The sequence below is a fragment of the Buteo buteo genome, chromosome 32 (assembly GCF_964188355.1).
Source record: "Buteo buteo chromosome 32, bButBut1.hap1.1, whole genome shotgun sequence".
Classification (NCBI taxonomy): domain Eukaryota; kingdom Metazoa; phylum Chordata; class Aves; order Accipitriformes; family Accipitridae; genus Buteo; species Buteo buteo.
Window position 1 is genome coordinate 1,238,603 of NC_134202.1, and position 11,250 is coordinate 1,249,852.

The window sequence follows — 11,250 nt, forward strand, 5'->3', positions numbered from 1 at the left end:
GCGAATGTCATCACCTGGCTGACAGACACAACCGTTCCCTGTATCTCGCAGCCCGGTCAGGGATAGGGACCAGGTCGTTCTGCCTCTGCCCCCTCTCAGGGGAAGAATCCACTGTGTGGACTTCACTGGGACCCCTTGACTGCAAGAGCAACTATTACAGTTCAGAGTGGAGCCCCTGGTTTAGTCGCAGTGACCGTTTGCATGGCCTCAAACCGGGAGACGTTTCGCTCGGCGCCCATCTGCACGGCCTCATATCAGACCTTCTCAGTGCCCGACTGCATGGTCTCGGAGCAAGAGACCTTCTTCTCAACGTCAGGGTCTGTGGCCTTGGAGCAAGAGCCCTTCTTATCAGTGCCCATCTGTGTGACCTCGGACCAAGAGCCCTTCTTATCTGTGCCCATCTGTGTGGCCTCAGCCCAAGAGACCTTGTTATCAGTTCCCACCTGTGTGGCCTTGGAGCAAGGGACCTTCTTATCAGTGCTCGTCTGTGTGGCCTCACACCAAGAGATCCTCTTCTCAGTGCCTGTCAGCGTGGCCTCAGACCTCGCCACCTCCACCACTTGGATGCCAATACCCAGCTAGTTCCTGAGGAAAAGCTGGGCAGTCCCCCTCAACACCCTCTTTTCCTTTTTTGTCATTGAGTACAACAGGATACGGCCTGCAATGTCTCGTTAGTTTGGGTCATCTGCCTGGTTGTGTCCCCTCTCAGCAGCTTGCGCATCCCCCATCTATGCACCGGGGGAGCCGAGTGAGAAACAGAGAAGGCCTCGATGCTGTGCCAACACTGTTCACATCCATCGCTGTGTTACCAACACTGTTCTGGTCACAAATCCTGAACACCGCACCGCGTTGGACTGTGATGAAGAAAATCAACTCTATCCTAGCCAAAACCAGCGCAGCCCTCGACCCGAGGATGCGAGCGCAGCCCAGGCACCGCGTGAGGAGACACAGCCTGACACAGGATGGGGACCAGCATTTATTGTGCACGCCAAGAAATGTACACACGTGGAAGAAATCAGTTGCAACCTCAAAATTAAACAACATCATTGGTAATAACTGCAGCTCTCCAAGTATCAGAAAATAGGATGTTCACCCACCCAGAAGAGCCAACACCACAGCCAGGGGTGGGCAAGCGCAGCGTGACAAGCTCTCTCTGCAGGCAGCTCTCAGCCTCCTCCAGCACCTCTCTGCGTCCAGCCGGCGATAGAGCAGGGGGCCGAATCCAACCACATGCTGGCCCCTCGTGGAGCAGTTAGGCGGTGAGCCCTGAAGGGACGAGAGGAAGAGACAGTGTCACCCAGGGCCACTTCCCTGTCCCCAACGCACTGCTCTGGGGGTCTTGGTGTCCCCCTCCCACAGCTGGTGTTCCTCTGGCTGTGGGTCCCACGGGGGAGCACAAAGAGCTGGGGTGCCCCGTCCATCCCCCCCGGTCCCACGCCATACCTTTGGCTGAGCTGTCAGCCCCGCCGTCCGTGCCTGTGAGGGAGAAACAGCCGTGAGCTGCCAGCCCCGTGCTCGCTACGGGCACGGTGCACGTGCCAGGAGCCGGCCCGGGAGCCGCGGCCACGCTGCAGCCACTGGGAGAGCAGGATGGAGCCGTGAGCACCAGAGAGGAGACACGATCTCTCCCGTGTGTCCCCGCTATGGGGATTTAAAGAGGGGCAGCACGGGGAGGACATGGGATCAGGAAATGCTGGCAGCGGCCAGAAACCTGAGCCACAAGACGGCCCCAGCACTGGGCAGCGGCTGGAGCCAGACCTGCCGCCGCTACTCACCTGATGGTGGGTTATAACCCTTCTTCTTCCCCCCTGCAGAGAGAAAGAGGCATCAGCATCCACTGTGGCCACCAAGCTCAGAGGCTCCCCAGAGCACAGCAGCTCAGGCCCGCAGCCCCTCCCGGCCCCCCAGCCCCTGCCTTCCTCCCGCACCCCTCTGCCTCGCTGGCCCCATCACTTTACCTGATTTGTACTTCCAGAAGGCGAATCCGGCGATGATGGTGATCACAAGCAGGATGGCAACAGCCACGGCCAGGATGATGGTGAACAGGTTGGACTCCGTCTCTGGGGGAGAGCAGGACCGTGAGGAGGGGAAGGGGAACCACCCCAGCCCACCACCGCTCCACGTGCCCAAGGTCTCCGGGCTCACCCCACGCGAAGAGGCCGGGCTCGGGCAGGCTGGCGTGCTCCACGCGGCACCGGTACTTGTCCTTCTCCTCTGGAAGGGCCTCGATGGAGGCCCAGGTGTAGTAGGTGCCATCGCTGTTGGGCGCGATGCCACCCCGCTCGGTCTCCTGGTCCCTGACCTCGCCGTCCTTCAGCCAGCTGACGCCGATGGGCCGCGGGTAGAAGCCGTAAGCGCGGCAGTACAAGGTCAGGATCCCGCGGGCCTCCTTCCCTGACACTCGGACCACGGGGGGCTCTGGGGAGGGGGTGGCGGTGAGAGCCGGCACACGCACCCACAGCAGCCCGTCCCCAGGGTCCCCGTCTCGCCCTCACCTTTCCTCTCCAGCACGGCCTGCCCGTAGCTCACGTATTTCCTCAGCCACTCGATGCAGGTGTTCTTCAGGTAGTGCTTCTGCTGCTCAGCGACACTCCCGTCCTCCTCCCACTTCCTCTTGGTGATTTGTGCCGCCGCGTCTGCCGCGGTGAATGTCATCGTGTCCAAGTCGAAGGCGATGAAATCCCTCCCATCATAAGCGATCTGCCAATACCCCCTGGTGCTGCCGTCCTCCAGGATGTCACAGCCGTACATGCGCTGCCTCGTTTGAGCCCCTGAAACACGACCAGGGAAATGGGGCTGAGGGGCTGCTGCAGCCCTGGGCCTTCAGTGGGGCACGGACCCCCCGGCAGTGCCCCCCGCCCCAACCCTGCATGACCCTTGGGGGCACTGGGTACCAGCACGAGAGCTGCCCACCATCCTGCCCGGGGCCCACAGCACTCGGGGTGACTGTCAGCCGGTAACAAAGGACCACGCGGCCGCTCGCTCACTCCTCCCGCCCCCCTCAGGTGCGATAGGGAGGAGACAGAGGAGAGAAAAGGGAAAAAAAAACCCGAAACAAAAAAAACCCAGAACCTCGAGGGTTGAGATAAAGGTGGGACAACACAAAAAAAAAGTTACAACAACAACGGTACTAATGAAAGAATATACAAAAGAGTGATGCACAGTGCAACTGTTCCCCACCCAGAACTCGACACTCCGCCATTTTCCCCCACCGAAACTCAAGAGGACTCCCCCTGGACCACTCCCCATTTATATACTGAGCGTGATGTCCCATGGTATGGAATAGCTCCTTGGCTAGTTCAGGTCAGCTGCCCCGGCCATGCCCCCACCTCCCAGGTTCCTGTAAAATTTAACTCTATCCCAGCTGAACCCAGGACAGTGTCACGTAAAGCCATGACGCAGACCCCCTGCACCCAGGACGTGGCTGGGCTGGCACCCAGCCCCACGGCACCCCGGGACAGCACGGGGCTGGGCCGGGTCCCAAATGCTGGGGCCGGGGATGATAAGGAGATGGGATGGGGTGGGGGAAGCCCCTCTGGCTCTGGGATGGGGGCCTCAGCACCATGGGGTGGGCAAGGGCCTGGGACACTGGGGGTGGGAGCCCCTCTGGTTCTGGGGGTCTCGACTGCCGTGGGGATGGTGAGGGGCTGGGACGTGGCGGCCGCTCCTGGGCTGGGGTCCTGGGCACTGTGTGTGTGTGGTGGGGCGATGCGCTGGGCTGGGGTGGCCAGAAGCCCCCCCTGGATCCAGGACAGGGGATCCCAAGCACTGTGGGGCTGGGACAGGGCAGCCGGGACCCCCTCGGGCTGGGGGACAGGGCGGCTGGGAGCCCTCTGACAGTGACACCAGGCAGGGAAGGGCCGGCACAACACGGGGCAGCAGCGTGGGGCAGGGCAGGACCTTGGAGAAGCGGGGAGGAACTCTGCTGTGCTACTGAGTTTCAGCCCCCCAGAGCCCCACACTCACTCCCGCTCTGGTTGTAGCGGTCCCGCACTGTGTCCAGGTTGATGCGGTTAATCTGCTGATTGCTCTGTTCTATCTGGGTCTGTCCGTCCCAGTACTGCTGGTCCAGGTTGTCCGCCATCCAGTCTGCCCGGGGCACCATCCTCCCCGTCTCGCTGTCGTAGTGTACAATGAGGTTCCCGTCCACGTACCCCACTTCCATAAACTGGGGGACCCCCGGGCTGGGCTCTGACACTGCAATGTGGAAGTAGCGCAGGGAGTGGAATCCTGTGGGGACACAGGGAGTGGTTAGAGGTGGGGGGCAGTGGGGCTGGGGGGAGGCAGGGGTGAGGGGTCCCAGGGGTGGGCACTGAGGCTGGGTGGGGGTTCCAGGGGAATAGATCGGGGGGGGGGGGGACGACAGCTTCAGAGGGAAGAGACTGGTGGGGGGATGTTGGGGGAGAGAGTTATGTGCGGGAGGGGGGTCCTGGCTCCTGGGAAGGGGAGCCCAGCGGGGTCCTGCTATCAAGGAAAGGGGGGTCCAAGGGGGTCCAAGGGGTGGGGGACCCGGGGTGGCCGGGAAGGGGGGGCCAGGGAGGTCCCGGTGTCCAAGAAAGCAGATCTGGGGGAGGGTCCGGGGGAGCAGGAAGGGGGTCCGAGGCAGGGTGGGGGAGGTGTCCCGGTTCTGGGAAATGGGGGTCCGGGAAGGGCGAAGCGGAGGTGTGGGGGAGCGTTCCCAGGGGGTCTCTGGGACCGGGGTGGTGGGAAAGGGGGGGGCGAAGGGGTCCCGGTGCTCGGCAGGGTCCGCCGTGCCAAGAGAAGGGCGGTCCGGGGGGGTCCCCGTGCCCAGGAACGGGGGTCCAGGGGGTGCCCGGGGGGGTGGGGGGTCCTCCCGCCTCCCCGCCCCACTCACCGCTCGCCGCCCCGACGAGGACCCCCAGCAGCAGCCCCAGCCCCAGCCCCAGCCCCAGCCCCGGTCCCGGTCCCGGTCTCGGCCCCATCGCTCCGCTCCGCTCCGGCCCCGCTCGGACTGTGAAACGCCGCGACGGCTCAAGCCCCGCCCCCTCCCCGCCATTGGCTCCGCTCCCTCCCGTCCGCCAATGGCAGCCTGGAGCCGCCGCGGACGTCACCGGGTGCCGGGCAGATCGCGCTCCCGCGGGTTGGAAGCGAAAGCGAAAGCGCCGGACGAAGGGTGAAGGGCGAAGGGGGGAAGGGACTGGGGACCCGCGGGACCCCCGGCACCCACCCACCCCCGGGACCCTCGGAGCCCACCCCCGGGACCCTCCCCACCCCCACCCGGGGTCCCCCAGTGCCCCCCAGTGTCCCCCAGCGTCCCCCAGCGTCGCCCAGCGTCCCCCAGTGTCCCCGTTCCCGCTGTCCCTCACACCAGTGTTCCCCTGAGACGGGGAACCAAAGAAACCTTAGCAGATACAGCAGATACGTGAATGTGGATCGGAATCGTTCAATAATTATCTAGCTTATAACGAAGTTAAAGACGTTTCGATAGAGGAAGACATGGGGATGAGAAGCGATGTTGAGCGTTTGCGTCGTTGAGGCTGGCTGGGACAGGAGATAGTCCCTGACAAGGACCAGCAGCGACTCCAAGAACCAGCCAAGACCGACCTCGGGGTTTGGAGAAAGGCCACGGGGCACCTGAGTCTGCGCAGGGACAGCAGGTTAAGAGCTCACCGCGAAGAAGACATACAGCCTTCGTCTTCACGCCCACCAGACGACCCCCATAAAGAGGCGCTGCGCAAGCGCAGTTGAGAGGAGACGGTGGAAAGGACTTCCTGGAGCTAATTTTAATATGAAGCGGGGATAGGTGATGCCAATGTGTAGGCGTATTGCGAAACTCTGTGTATATGTAACGCTTGACTGTATAAATTTCAAGTGAACCGCCAAATCAGGCGCGCAACGGTTTTGGTGGGACTACCCGCCGTGCTGCCCAGCGCTGAATGAACATACCTACTTTACAATCTCACCGATTGCGGAGTCTGTTTTCCGCACGTCACCCCATACGGGTCGTCCCGCTCCTGCTGTCCCTCCTGCCCGCTGTCCCCAAGGGCTGGTGTCCCCCAGCCTGGGGCGGGGGGGGGTCCGGTACATTCTTCTCAGCACCCGTCTGTGAGACCTCGGAGCTGGAGACCTTCTCAGGGCCCTTATGGGTGACCTCGGAGCTGGAATCCTTTTTCTTCAGGGCCCTCATGGGTGACCTCGGAGCTGGAGACCTTCTTTCAGGGCCTTTAAGGGCGACCTCGGAGCTGCAGAGCTTCTTCTTCAGGGCCCTCATGGGTGACCTCGGAGCTGGAGTTCTTCTTCTTCAGGGCCCTCATGGGTGACCTCGGAGGTGGAGATCCTCTTCTCAAGGCCCTTATGGATGACGCCGGAGCTGCAGAGCTTCTTCTCAGGGCCCTTATGAGTGACCTCAGAGCTGGAGTCCTCCTTCTTCAGGGCCCTCATGGGTGACCTCGGAGCAGAAGACCTTCTTCTCAGGGCCCCTGTGCATGGTCCCAGAGCAGGAGACACCCCCGGACTGCTGGGATGGAGGGCGCTCAGCCCTTCAGGAGGGGTGGGCAGGGCAGGCGAGGTGGAAGAGTCGCGCCGTATGGAAAGGAGAGCTTTGACCGCACAGCCATTGCGGTTTGGGATGACGTGGTCGAGAGCCTCTGGGTGAGGGCTAGAGGATGGAAGAAAAAGGAGATGGCGCAGTGGGTGTCCGCTACCCGTCGCCCAGCCAGGATGCCAGCGCCGATGAGTTATTCCACAGACAGTCAGCAGAAATCCCTGGATCGGTCGCCCTTGTCCTTACCGGAGATCTCAGCGTCCCAGGCATCAGCTGGGAACGCCGTACTGCTGTGACGAGCAGGTCGGGGAGGTGCCTGGAGGCTGGTGAAGATGTCTTCTTGTCACCAGTACTCAGTGATATCCACCCTGCAGCCCGTGAGGAAGACCACGGTGAGGCAGGCTGTCCCCCTGCAGCCCACGGAGGCCCACGGTGGGGCAGATCTCCACCTGCAGCCCGGGGAGGACCCCACGCCGGAGCAGGCGGATTCGCCCTGAAGGACTCACGTTGGAGAAGTTTGTTGCAGATTGTCTCCCGTGGGTGAGACCCCACGCTGGAGCAGAGGAAGAGCGCGAGGAGGAAGGAGCGGCAGGGCCAGGGTGGGATGAACTGACCCCAACCCCCATTCCTCATCCCCCTGCCCTGCCGGGGGGCAGGAGGTGGAGAATTCGGGATGGAGTTGAGCCCAGGAAAGAGGGAGGGGTGGGGGGAAGGTGGTCTGAGATTGGGTTTTACTTCTCATTATCATACGGGGACATGGTGGGGGGGCATGGGGACATGGTGGGGACGTGTCGGGTGGACCCGGCGGGGAGGGCGTGGGGACGTGGTGGAGGGACAGAAGGACGTGGTGGGGACATGGCAGGGGGACGCAGTGGGGAGGGCGTGGGGATGTGGCGGAGAGAGTGTGGGGACATGGCAGGGGACATGGTGGGGAGGGCGTGGGGGGGCCGGGGACACTGTGGGAGGGGGCACGGGGGCGTCACCTCTGTCCGTTCCCCCAGGGCGTGTCCCTGGAGCTGCGGCCCGGGGAGGTGCTGGCGGTGGTGGCCCCCCCGGGGGCAGGGAAGAGCACCCTGGTGTCCCTGGTCCTGTGCCTGCGCCCGCCGGGGGCCGGGCGGGTGCTGCTGGACGGTCGCCCCCTCCCTGCCCGCCAGCACCCCTACCAGCGCTGCCAGGTGCCACCGCCGCCCTGCGGCACGATGTCCCCGGCGGGTGCCGCCGCCACCCCCTGTGTCCCCAGCTATCGCCGATGGGTCCTGCCCAACCACCCCCCCGTCCCACCAGCCGTCCCCAGTGGGTCCCCACTGCCACACCGTGTCACCAGCCGTCCCCAGTGGGTCCCCACCCCATGTCACCAGCTGTCCCCAATGGGTGCCCCACTGCCACCCCCCATGTCACCAGCCGTCCCCAGTGGGTCCCCACTGCCACACCATGTCACCAGCCGTCCCCAATAGGTGCCCCACTGCCACACCATGTCACCAGCCGTCCCCAATGGGTGGCCCACTGCCACCCCCCATGTCACCAGCCGTCCCCAATGGGTGGCCCACTGCCACCCCCCATGTCACCAGCCGTCCCCAGTGGGTCCCCACTGCCACACCATGTCACCAGCCGTCCCCAGTGGGTCCCCACCCCATGTCACCAGCTGTCCCCACCGTGGCCCCGCCACCACCCCGTGTCACCAGACATCCTTCCTGCGTCCACGCCACGTCCCCACCATCTCCCAACCACTTCTCCCACCGCGTCCCTCGCCGTGTCCCCAGCCATTCCCACCATGTCCCCAACGCATCTCTGCTGTGTCCCCAGCTGTCCCCGCCACATCCCCAGCCGTCCCTGCCGTGTCCCCAGCAGTGTCCCCGGCCATCCCCACAATGTCCCTGCCATGTCCCCACTGTGTCCCTCCCGCGTCCTCGCCTGACCCCTCCACGTCCCTGCCACGTCCCCGCCGTGTCCCCAGCCGTCCCCACCACGTCCTTGCCATGTGCCCTCCCACATCCCTGTCGTGTCCCTGCCACATCCCTCCCCAGCTTTCCGTGCCACGTCCCTGCTGTGTCCCCTCTGCCACAATGTTCTGGGTTTACGTGGCAAGGTTTTGGTAGCGGGGGGGGGGTTACGGGGGAGGCTTCTGTGAGAAGGTGCCAGAACCTTCCCCCGTGTCCGAGAGAGCCAACGCCAGCCGGCTCCAGGTGAGACCCGCCACCAGCCAAACCGAGCCCAGCGGTGACAGTGGTAGCGCCTCTGGGAGAACAGATTTAAGGAAGGGAAAAAAAATAACGTACAACGGCAACCGGAGAGGCAAGAATGGGAACCTGTAAGACCAAGAGCCCCGCAGACCCCCAGGTCAGCGAAGAGGGAGGGGGACGAGGTGCTCCAGGCGCCGGAGCAGAGATTCCCCTGCAGCCCGTGAGGAAGACCGTGGTGAAGGCAGGCTGTCCCCCTGCAGCCCACAAAGGTCCACGGTGGGGCAGATCTCCACCTGCAGCCCGGGGAGGACCCCACGCCGGAGCGGGTGGGTGCCCGAAGGAGGCTGTGAGCCCGTGGGAAGCCCGCGCTGTGGAGCAGGATCCTGGCAGGACGTGTGACCCCACGGGGGACCCACACTGGAGCAGGCTGTGCCTGAAGGACTGCAGCCCGTGGAAGGGACCCACGTTGGAGAAGTTTTGTGGAGGACTGTCTCCCGTGGGAGGGACCCCACGCTGGAGCAAGGGAAGAGCGAGGAGTCCTGGCCCTGAGGCAGAAGGAGCGGCAGAGCCAAGGTGGGATGAGCAGACCCAGACCCCCATTCTCCGTCCCCCTGCGCTGCTGGGGAGCAGGAGGGAGAGAATTCGAGAGTGAAGCTGGGCCCAGGTAGAAGGGAGGGGTGGGGGGAAGGTGTTCTTAAGATTTGGTTTTACTTCTCATTACCCGACTCTGATTTGGTTGGCAATAAACTACATTTATTTCCCCAGGTCGAGTCTCTTTTGCCCGTGATGGTAAATGCTGTGTCATCTCCCTGTCCTCATCTCGAGCCACAAGCCCTTCGTTATATCTTCGCTCCCGCTTCCAGCTGGGGGTGGCAGTGACAGGGTGACTTTGGGGGGCATGTGGTGTCCTGCCAGGGTCAATCCACCGCACACATCCTTGTCACATCCCCACCACGTCCCCACCGCGTCCCCAGCCGCCCCCTCCGCCGCAGGTGGCCGTCGTCCCCCAGGAGCCGGTGCTCTTCTCCCGCTCGCTCCACGCCAACATCGCCTACGGACCGGGGACCCGGAGCCGGGCGCAGGTGACGGTGGCAGCCCGCCGGGCGGGTGCCCACGCCTTCATCACCCGCCTGCCCCTGGGCTACGACACAGGTAGGAGCTGCGTCCCCCTCCTCCGTCGCCGTCCCCGCGTCCCCATCCTGAGCCCCGTCTCGCGCAGAGGTGGGCGAGCTGGGGGGGCAGCTCTCCGGGGGACAGCGGCAGGCGGTGGCCATCGCTCGTGCCCTGGTGCGGGACCCCGTCGTCCTCGTCCTCGATGAGCCCACCCGCGCCCTGGACGGCGAGAGCCAGCTGCAGGTAGGAGGTGACAGCCGTGTCCCCTCAGCCCCCCTGTCCGGCAGCACCCCGGTGGCCGCGAGTCCCCCTGGGTCCCCTCTTTCCGTCGGCCCCTGGGTCCCTGGTCCCGGGGTCCCCCGGGTCCCTGGCACGTGGGGTCCCTCGGCCGCCAGTCCTGGGGTGCCCCCGCTCCCCGCGTCCCCCGGGTCCCCACACCGGGGGGTCCCCGCTGACGATGCCCCCCGCCGCAGGTGGAGCAGGAGATCTTCGGAGCCGCGAGGGCCGGGCGCGCGGTGCTGCTGGTGACGGGGCAGGTGGCCCTGGCCGTGCGGGCGCAGCGGGTGGCCGTGCTGGAGGGGGGACGACTGCGCGAGCTGGAGTCCCCCGAGGAGCTCCTGCGCCCCGGCAGCCGCTCCTGGTGCCTGCTGCAGGGCGGGGGACAAGGGGGGACAGCGGGGGATGGGGACACGGGGAAGGAGGGGGACGGACAGCAGGAGCTGGGGACGGGGACACCAAGGGGTGGGGACACCAAGGGACGGGGACACCAGGGGATGGGGACACCAGGGGATGGGGACACCAAGGGATGGGGACACCAAGGGGTGGGGACACCAGGGGATGGGGACACCAGGGGATGGGGACACCAAGGGATGGGGACACCAAGGGGATGGGGACACCAGGGGATGGGGACACCGGGGGATGGGGACACCAAGGGATGGGGACACCAGGGGATGGGGACACCAAGGGGATGGGGACACCGAGGGATGGGGACACCAGGGGATGGGGACACCAAGGGGTGGGGACACCGAGGGATGGGGACACCAGGGGATGGGGACACCAAGGGATGGGGACACCAGGGGATGGGGACACCAGGGGATGGGGACACCAAGGGATGGGGACATCAGGGGATGGGGACACCAAGGGGTGGGGACACCAGGGGATGGGGACACCAGGGGATGGGGACACCAAGGGACGGGGACACCAAGGGGTGGGGACACCAGGGGATGGGGACACCAGGGGATGGGGACACCAAGGGATGGGGACACCAAGGGGTGGGGACACCAAGGGATGGGGATACCAAGGGATGGGGACATCAGGGGATGGGGACACCAAGGGGTGGGGACACCAAGGGATGGGGATACCAAGGGATGGGGACATCAGGGGATGGGGACACCAAGGGGTGGGGACACCAGGGGATGGGGACACCAAGGGATGGGGATACCAAGGGATGGG

The 11,250-nt window shown here is 64.8% G+C and overlaps 2 protein-coding genes across 2 annotated transcripts; one reads left to right on the forward strand and one right to left on the reverse strand.

The window, feature by feature from the left end:
- Nucleotides 1-963: 963 nt before the first annotated feature.
- On the reverse strand, nucleotides 964-5,012 carry LOC142026318 (class I histocompatibility antigen, F10 alpha chain-like). Its single transcript, XM_075019298.1, has 8 exons — nucleotides 4,856-5,012; nucleotides 3,967-4,230; nucleotides 2,496-2,771; nucleotides 2,146-2,418; nucleotides 1,959-2,060; nucleotides 1,776-1,808; nucleotides 1,444-1,476; nucleotides 964-1,266 (listed from the first exon to the last, which is right to left on the reverse strand). The coding sequence occupies exons 1-8, from the start codon at nucleotides 4,941-4,943 to the stop codon at nucleotides 1,253-1,255; spliced, it is 1,083 nt and encodes a 360-aa protein (XP_074875399.1). The 5' UTR covers nucleotides 4,944-5,012; the 3' UTR covers nucleotides 964-1,252.
- A 1,614-nt stretch (nucleotides 5,013-6,626) lies between these two features.
- Nucleotides 6,627-10,473, forward strand: LOC142026170 (uncharacterized). The gene is made up of 5 exons (XM_075019015.1): nucleotides 6,627-6,808; nucleotides 6,922-7,045; nucleotides 7,507-7,680; nucleotides 9,678-9,837; nucleotides 9,905-10,473. The coding sequence occupies exons 1-5, from the start codon at nucleotides 6,627-6,629 to the stop codon at nucleotides 10,324-10,326; spliced, it is 1,062 nt and encodes a 353-aa protein (XP_074875116.1). The 3' UTR covers nucleotides 10,327-10,473.
- The last annotated feature ends 777 nt before the right edge of the window (nucleotides 10,474-11,250 follow it).

Bases quoted from the DNA above. Each gene is read 5' to 3' on its own strand.
- LOC142026318 (XM_075019298.1), bottom strand. From the start codon at position 4,943: ATGGGGCCGAGACCGGGACCGGGACCGGGGCTGGGGCTGGGGCTGGGG. The intron at 2,061-2,145 runs GTGAGCCCGGAG...GCTCTCCCCCAG, and splicing joins GCCCGGCCTCTTCGCGTGGG to AGACGGAGTCCAACCTGTTC. The intron at 1,809-1,958 runs GTAAAGTGATGG...TTCTCTCTGCAG, and splicing joins CTTCTGGAAGTACAAATCAG to GGGGGAAGAAGAAGGGTTAT.
- LOC142026170 (XM_075019015.1), top strand. From the start codon at position 6,627: ATGGAAGAAAAAGGAGATGGCGCAGTGGGTGTCCGCTACCCGTCGCCC. The intron at 6,809-6,921 runs GTCGGGGAGGTG...GTCCCCCTGCAG, and splicing joins CGTACTGCTGTGACGAGCAG to CCCACGGAGGCCCACGGTGG. The intron at 7,046-7,506 runs GTGAGACCCCAC...CCGTTCCCCCAG, and splicing joins TTGCAGATTGTCTCCCGTGG to GGCGTGTCCCTGGAGCTGCG.